Genomic DNA, 7,853 nt, shown 5'->3' on the forward strand with positions numbered 1-7,853 from the left:
ACAGAGTGGAGGTGTCAGCACATGTTCACTGCTGAGAGCCAGCCTGGCAGGCCCTGGGCCACTGCCACAGGAGGGGCTCAGCCTCCAGGAACTGCCTGTGCTTTGTGCCAGGGCAGCTGAGAGAGGCTTTCCTTCTGGCCTGGCATGGCATGGATGCATTTCCTCCACTCTCATTACCTGTACTGTGTCACACCTTTCACCCGTGGCTTTTCTATCCCAGTTGTTGTCCTTCAGCCTCACTGAAATGATGCATTACCTCACAAAAACCTAGCTGGATGAACCCTGTTTCTTGGCTCAGCTGCTCCCAATACACCAAACACTGTTCCAACCATTCATCTCCAGAAAGTTCTGCTCCCTACCAAGGGGCCTTCCCCAGCTGGAGGGGACCTGTGGCACTGAGAGGAGCAGCTCCTCTTCACCCACACCCACTGCTGGGGCAGAGCTGCTGCACAGGGAGCAGAAGGGAAGGGGAGACACTGCTCCTCCTGCCCTTCCCTCCTGCTGGATCCAGGGGTTTGTCAGACCTGCCAGCTCCAGTGTTTCCCCAGCACCCTCTGGGCAGAGCCTTCCACTTCCAATCCCCTCTCCACCAACCAAACCCTGGAAACCTGGAGCTGCCCACAGCCCACTGGGAAGGGAGGGAGACAGGGCTCTCAAGGGGGTTCACAGGAAGGAACCCTCCCACCCACCAATTCCCATGTGCCCAAGAAAGCCCCAGTCCTGCTTTGCCCACTGGCTTGGGCGAGGGGAGCAGGGCAGGGTTAATGACCCAGCCCTGAACACAGAACTGCACAGACCAGAGCAAGCAAACAAAAACTTTCCAAAACTGCATCACAAGATCACACAGAGACAAAACACTACAGAGTCACAGCCAGTAACTGCAGCCTTTGAATTCTTAAAGAAGTACTTAGGAAACAATTCCCTGCTGAGCCCCGTGCACACCTGTGCCTGTGGCACAAGCACCTTCAGCAATCTCTGTGCTCAGGTGTGTAATTAAACAGGGATCCGTGCACGGGAGGGTGTGGAGAGGAGAAGGTTTAGAGTGGGTGAGATGATTAATCACAGCAGCAGGAGCAGGGGAAGACCCAGCATTGCCCGGTTCTGAGGGAATGCAGCAGGAGCAGCTCCCTTGTGATGAGGGAGGGAAGAGAGGGAAGCACCTCGCTGGGACAAGCCTGGGAGCTGCACCTTGGAGCCCCTCTGCTGCTGTCTCTGCAGGACTCTGTGCTGACCCACAGGACTGGGGACACATGGAGGGACAGACAGTCTGACCCTGGCCTCGGACAGGGCAATCCCCCCCTTCCCTGGCAGCAGCACTGTGTCCCCTCCCCAGGGAATGGCAGCAGACAGGCACGGTCTGAGCCTTCCCCAGGAGCACACAGGGCACGGTCAGATCCCTGCTGTGAACCATCAGCCACACCAGAACAAATACCAAATCCCACATTTTTAAAAAAATAACTCGTTTTTCTGACTCCTAAACAGCCTTGGACTGTTGGAAGCCACCTCAAGTGTTCTGCCATCCCACCACGTCACTCTTTAAACCAACCAGACCCCTCAGCAGCAGCTGAAAACCGGCTGGAACAAGGGTTGTGGCTTCTGTGGAGCAGCACTCGACCCTTCCCACAGCAGATGTGCACCCAAACTCCTCATTCCCAGCAGAAGCATCTCCTTGATACACTCCCTGGGGACTGCATGTCCCATCTGGGGCTCAGCAGCAGCCTCAGCTTCCCCCTCTGGCAACACAGAGCCAGACTTTTCACAGCAATGGATGGAAATGAAAAGCTGCTTCTGCAGCTTTGGCTTTAACACAACCCATCCCTCATTGCTCCTGGCAAAGCCTCCTGAATGCAGCCTGATAGCTCAGCCACAGACTGCTCTGTTGTTTCCCACCTCTAACTTCATAATAAACCACTAAAAAAAAAAAAATACAACAAATCAAATTCTGCAGCTTGGATGCAGAAGTGGCTCATAAGCCCAAGGAACCTCGAGGACTCACAGACCATCTCTGATTTCTGCACTTGCTGTTGCTCACAAGCCTTGAGCTGTGCATGCACAGAGTGGTTTTCTCGCTGGCTGCTCACACGGTGCTCCTGCCTGTGCCATGGCCCACGGCTGGAACTGGAGCAGCCGGGCCTGGCTGAGGGGCTGGGATCTGCCCCTCACTGCTGGGCCAGGCCCTGGCAGCTCCCAGGGGCTGTGTGGATGCCAGCAGGGAGCCCAGCCTCCCAAAGCCTGGCAGCCATCACCTCTTTGTGAGCCCACCATCTGCTCTGGCAAATCCACGCTCCCATTTCCCCCCCCTGCTTCCTCCTCATTCCCCAGGCTTGCTGTCAGCATTCCCCACTCCCATCAGCTCCCACTGGGATTTATTCTCCACCCAGTGCCCTGACTGTTACACCCTGGCACATTCACCCCTCCAGAGACTTAAACTGTCTTGGAAATTCCTCCTCCTGTGTCTTATGCCACTCCATCCCTTTCTGTTTCCTGCTCACCTGCAGCCACGGGTGGTTGGAATCTGTGCTGCCTCCACACCCAGCAGGCCCTGCTCGGCATGGGAAGGAGCAGCACAGCCCAGACTGTGACAAAGTTCACATTTAACTGATAACAGACTGATGGCAGTTCAGGTTACCTGATAAAGCACCACATTCAAAGGAATTTACTGCCAGGGCCATCTTCTACCACTTCATGGAGCAGCACTTGCTGTCTTTGGAAGAGAAATGGCCCAAACCAAAGAGTGCCAGATCAGAGCAGGTGCCAGCTCAGCACACACCAGGTGTAATGTGGGAATTCCAGGGAATGCCTGGTTTGTACCCCATCCAAAACTGTATCTTTGAGATACCTGAAATGCAGAACTGAAAGAAAAAGCTGCGACAGGAGAGAAGAGCTTTGGGAACAGGTTATCCAAACAGTGGGACTTAAACAGAAACTAAAACAGGGGCCTGAAATTGGGTGGAGAAAAGAACAAAGGTGCTGGGCCAGCAGAGTGTTTATGATCCTGCTCTGGAAATGAGCTCTGGGGGGGGAGAGCAGCTCAGCAGTTTCCATGGCAGGAGAGATCCTTACAGACATGAGGAGCCTCAGCAGGACCAGGGATCAGGCTGAGCAGGGGAAAATACAGAGCACACACACCTGACTGAGGGCAGGCTTCTCCCCACAGCCAAGGAGGGCAAAATCTACATCAGAAAAGCTCCCATGTTCTAGCATTGGAAAAGGTGAGGTTTTCTCCACCCTTAAATTCATCTGTCTGCTCCCTGCAGCCTGCCCCAGCCTGTCTCCTGCACTCGCTGGCCTCTCCTTGCAGCTGCTTCTCATCAAAACCTCGTCACAAGCTCCTCAGAGCCAGAGCCCAACAAGTGGCCAGGAGGTGGGAAACAGCCACAAAGCTCCTAAATGGCAGCAGGTGGCACCCAGGACATGTTGCCATGCCCCACAACGTGCAGCCAGAGCAGGAATCAGTGTCACAGGCACAAATCCCAGCTGTGCAGGGAGAAAGAGGCTCAGGGGCTGGGACCTGGGCAGTGTCACGAGCAGATACAGCCAACAACCATGGCAGTGAGCACAGAATATGAGTGACAGCTGTGACAGTCACCCTCCTTCAGACATGTCTGTGCACCAAACCCTGTTCACATGTGAGAAATAGTAAGAGGGATGGCCTGGATCACCCTGGCACCACGGGACTGTCCCAGGGAAAGGCAGGGAAAAGGCCCCATCGTGCCCAGGTGCAGTCAGGCAGTGCTGGATCTGGTTCAGCTCACAGGTGCTCAACTGCACCAACCCTCTGCACTGATCTGAGCCCCCTGTGGGCACATCCATCCCACTCAAACAAGGGCTCAGACTGTTTAATGCATCAAAAGAGAAGAACAAAGCTCGACCCAAGGTAGATTTACGTTTCAGAAAGGCAAACGTGTGCCCCAGGGCAGGGTGAGCTCTCACATGCCTGCAGGCTTCTGCCACCAGCACAACCTGCAGGTATCTAACTGGGTTATGTGAAAGGAAAAACACATCAAATTCAGCCAAAAAGGGGCAAGTCACATCCCTCGGAACAGCCAGGTTGTGTAGCAACAGCGTCACTTGGCCCTGGACACAAACCTCCTCCACACCTCCCAGTACAAACCCATTGCTCAGGGACCAGGAGCATTCCCAGCGTGGCCCAAAGCTGCAGCTCCGGCAGCGAGAGGTGATGCCAAAACACGGGGACGAGAAAAAAAAAAACCTAACAAAGGTCCAAGAGCTTCAACCAGCAAATTCCACAGCACGGGGCTGAGGACGAGCCGACCCCAGACCCGGCAGGGTGTCACCGCCAGCCGCGACAATGCCAGCGCAGGGCCCGGACACCCGGGAACGCCACCCCGGAGATCCCGCACCGCCGGGATCCGGGACCACATGGAACCTGCCCGGCCATGGAGCCCTCCGGACACCGGCACAGCAGCGCCCTGATGCCGGGGGGACCGGGGCATCACCCAGCGCTGGCGCTGCCGGCTCCATACAGCCACGGAGTCACTGCCCTGTGCCCTGCCAGCCCACCGAGGGCACACAGCCCGAGCAGCTCCGGTGGCACCGAACACTCAGCGGTGCCCAGGTCACAGCCGCTCACAGCTCGCTCGCTGCACGGTCCCATCCCACCGGGAGCCCCCAGCTCGGGGCACAGAGCGGGGACAGACCCCCGGCCTCCCCCGCAGCGCCGCACCCCGGCACCTCTCTGTCCCGCAGCGCTGCACCTCGGAACCCCCGCACCGCTCTGTCCCGCAGCCCTCCCGCTGCACCCCCTTCGTCTGCCCCCAGCCCCACACCCGACCCACAGCTCCTACGCCCCCCTGTCCCGCAGCGCTCCCGCTGCACCCAGAGCACATCCAAACCCTTCACTGCCCCCAGCCCCACACCCGACCCACAGCTCCCACTCCCCTCCCGGCACGCAGACCCCCAGCCACCTGCCGGAACCCCCGGCTCATGCCCCGTCTCTCAGCCCCGGGCCGCGCTCACCTGAGCAGGCTGGACAGCGGGTGCCCCACACCGACGCTCCCGCCGCCGCTGCCGCCGCCCGCCGCGGAGCCGCCGCCGCTGCCGCCGCCGCCACCGGAGCCGCCGAAGCCGGAGCTGAGGCGCTTCCCCGAGAGCAGCTTCTCCACGGCCGGGAGGTTCCCGGTGCGAGCGGCCTCCAACAGCTCCTGCTCCTTCCCCATGGCCGGCGCGGCCCGGCCGCCCGCGCGACTTCCGGGGCGGGGCCGCGCCGGGCCCGGGGGCGGGGCCTGAGAGGGCGGGGTCTGGTGGGCGGTGCATGGGCGGGGTGTGAAGGGATGGGCGGTGCAAAGGGCGGGGTTTGCGTCGGCCCCGCCCCTGAACGCTGCCCGTGGTCCCTCAGCCGCGCTCGTTTTGGGGGGGTCTGGGGGCGCTTTCCCTGCGGGGCCCGGGCAGCGGGGCCACTCTAACGCCGTGTCCCGGCAGGGTCCGGGCGTGGGGAGGGCGGCTCGGAGCGCGGCCGGTCGGTCCGAGCGCGGGGTGAGGCCCGCACAGGCCCCCTCCGCAGCCCCGCTGCCATGGCGACAAGCCCGGCCCCGCGCATCCCCTCACGGCGCCCGTAGCGGTGCATCATCAGGAGGAGCCGTTAGTATGGCGACATGCTCCGCCTCCATCGCGGCGCCAATGGAGTGCGTCATCAGGCTGCGCTGCCGAGTCGCTGTTGCCGTGGCAACAGGCACCGCCCCCTGGCGCGGCGCTCGCGATTTTGTCATCAGAAGGCGCCGTCGCATCTCCGTTGCCATGGGTTCAGACGCCACCGCCCCCCGCGTCTCCGGTAAATGTGCGTCATCACGAGCCGCCCGCATCACCGTTCCCATGGCGATAGGCTCCGCCCCCTCGCGGCGCCCGCAGTGTTACGTCATCAGAAGGCGCCGCGGGCGCGGCCATGGCGGACCCGGCCCGGGATGTGCTCGGTGCCGCCGCCGCCGCACCGGAGCCCCCCACGGGCTCCTCCCCGCCCGTCAGCGGCGATGGGGCCGTGGCTGCGGGGGAAGCGGCCGCCGCGGAGGGAGCGGGAGAAGGCGAGGTGGGGGAGGCCGGTGGTGCCGGCGAGCTGAAGGCGGAGGTGGCGGACGGGGAGGTGAGGCGGGAGCGGGAGCGGGGCCGGGCCGGGCCGCGGGGCCGCAGAGCGAGCGCTGCCCTCTGGCGCAGGTGAGGAGCGCGGACGGGGAGGCGGCGGACGCGGAGGAGCCGGGGCTGCAGGCGGGTGCGGCCAGGAAGGTGAAGCTGGAGCTGAAGGAACGGAAGGAGAAGAAGCAGAAGGTGGACGAGGACGAGATCCAGAAGATGCAGTGAGTGCCTGCGCGTCCGAGGATCCGCAGCCCCCTCCAGATTTCCCTCCCACCCCGCTCCTGCCGGCCCTGGCCGGTTCCGCGGGAGCGGCTGGGAACGGTCCTGTGCCCTGCAGGATCCTGGTCTCCTCCTTCTCCGAGGAGCAGCTGAACCGCTATGAGATGTATCGGCGCTCTGCCTTCCCCAAGGCCGCCATCAAACGGGTACGGGAGCGGCGGGAGCCCGAGCGGGGCGGACCCGGAGCCCTCCGGAGCTCAGCCCATCCTGAGCGGCTCCAGCTCAAATCCCCCATCAGGGACTGGGAGGTCCTTGCGGGCGGGGCTCTGACTGTCCCCGCCTGTCCCTGTCCCTGTCGTAGCTGATCCAGTCCATCACCGGCACCTCGGTGTCCCAGAACGTCGTCATCGCCATGTCGGGCATCTCCAAGGTGTTCGTTGGGGAGGTGGTGGAGGAAGGTGAGTGACAGGGGAAGAGCCCGGGGTGAGCTCCCTGCTTGGAGCACGTTCTCCATGGTTCTCCCTTCCAGCAGCAGCTCTGGCTCAGAGCAGGGCCTGCTGCAGCTGCCATAGCCCCTCTGATCCCCCAGTGCTGCTGCTCAGGCAGAGGAGCTGGGCTGGCAGCTGTGTGCCTCAGTCCAGAGCAGCTGCAGGATGAGGATCTCCTCATGGTGCTGCAGGGCCCTGAGCTCTAAACCTGCCCCAGGCTGCCCTTGTGGGACAGGAGCTGAGCCAGGAGGGGATCACAGCCCAGCCAGCCCCCAGGGCTCCAGAGCAGAAGCTCTGAGCTCATCCCTTCCCTGGATCCAGCATCTCCACACTGCCTGGGTGCTTCAGAAGCTTTTTGTCCTGCCTGCTGCCCTGGGACTCCTGGCAGGGAGAGGAGCAGCTCCATTCCTGGCTCTGAGCTGCAAACCCCAAACACAAACGTTACCTGTTCCTTTCAAAGTGCACTGAAGCTGCAGCAGGGGATGGGCAGAGCTCAGCTGGCCCCTGCCATGAGCTCTGTCTGTCTGTCTGTCCAGCTCTGGATGTGTGTGAGAAGTGGGGGGAGCTGCCCCCCCTGCAGCCCAAGCACATGAGGGAGGCCGTCAGGAGGCTCAAGGCACGGGGGCAGATCCCCAACTCCAAGTACAAAAAGATCATTTTCCACTGAGAGAGGCTGAGAGGAGCTTCCTGCAGGACCTTCCCACATGGACTCTTCCACAAGGCCCCTCTGGGGTGGCCTGTGGGGCCTCAAGGATGTTCCTGCTGTCCCTGCCCGCCCTGGGCAGAGCTGGATGCACCCTCAACCTGGACTTTGGGGTCTCAGCACAGCAGGGAGAGAAATCCAGGGGCTGCAGAGCATTTCCTGCTGGCCCAGATGTGCCATCTCTGCCCAGATGTGCCATCTCTGCCCAGATGTGTGGCTTTTTTTGTACATTAAACTTATTCTTGTGTTCATAACCTGACTGGGATCTGCTCTTTGTGTAACCCAAGCTGCTCCCAGCCTGGGGCAGGGCTGTGCTGGGAGTTGGAACACCTGAAGTCAGGGTTCAGCTCTGCTTC

The 7,853-nt window shown here is 61.4% G+C and overlaps 2 protein-coding genes across 7 annotated transcripts in view; one reads left to right on the forward strand and one right to left on the reverse strand.

The window, feature by feature from the left end:
• The window catches only part of ANKS1A (ankyrin repeat and sterile alpha motif domain containing 1A), a 73,789-nt gene extending 68,565 nt beyond the window's left edge, over positions 1 to 5,224 (reverse strand). For 2 of the 5 annotated variants that reach the window (XM_054648562.2, XM_054648561.2), the window contains exon 1: positions 4,981 to 5,224. In XM_054648562.2, the coding sequence (XP_054504537.2) occupies positions 4,981 to 5,180 (200 nt within the window). In that variant the 5' untranslated portion in view covers positions 5,181 to 5,224. The remainder of the gene's footprint in view (positions 1 to 4,980) is intronic. The other 3 variants (XM_077190508.1, XM_054648560.2, XM_054648563.2) reach the window with 2 other exon arrangements.
• A 632-nt stretch (positions 5,225 to 5,856) lies between these two features.
• On the forward strand, positions 5,857 to 7,751 carry TAF11 (TATA-box binding protein associated factor 11). 2 transcript variants are annotated; one of them, XM_054648582.2, is made up of 5 exons: positions 5,857 to 6,097; positions 6,169 to 6,308; positions 6,425 to 6,512; positions 6,668 to 6,764; positions 7,331 to 7,751. In XM_054648582.2, exons 1-5 carry the CDS (start codon positions 5,903 to 5,905, stop codon positions 7,459 to 7,461), a joined length of 651 nt encoding a protein of 216 aa, XP_054504557.2. In that variant the 5' UTR covers positions 5,857 to 5,902; the 3' UTR covers positions 7,462 to 7,751. The 2 variants fall into 2 exon arrangements, with proteins under 2 accessions (XP_054504557.2, XP_054504558.2); XM_054648583.2 differs by having other exon boundaries at positions 5,858 to 6,043.
• Positions 7,752 to 7,853: the final 102 nt, after the last annotated feature.

Source organism: Agelaius phoeniceus, chromosome 25 (assembly GCF_051311805.1).
Source record: "Agelaius phoeniceus isolate bAgePho1 chromosome 25, bAgePho1.hap1, whole genome shotgun sequence".
Classification (NCBI taxonomy): Eukaryota; Metazoa; Chordata; class Aves; order Passeriformes; family Icteridae; genus Agelaius; species Agelaius phoeniceus.

Excerpts from the sequence above, each read along its gene's own strand:
- TAF11 (XM_054648582.2), top strand. The coding sequence starts at position 5,903 with ATGGCGGACCCGGCCCGGGATGTGCTCGGTGCCGCCGCCGCCGCACCG. Across the intron at positions 6,098-6,168 it reads CGGAGGTGGCGGACGGGGAG|GTGAGGAGCGCGGACGGGGA; the intron begins GTGAGGCGGGAG and ends CCTCTGGCGCAG. Across the intron at positions 6,309-6,424 it reads GACGAGATCCAGAAGATGCA|GATCCTGGTCTCCTCCTTCT; the intron begins GTGAGTGCCTGC and ends TGTGCCCTGCAG.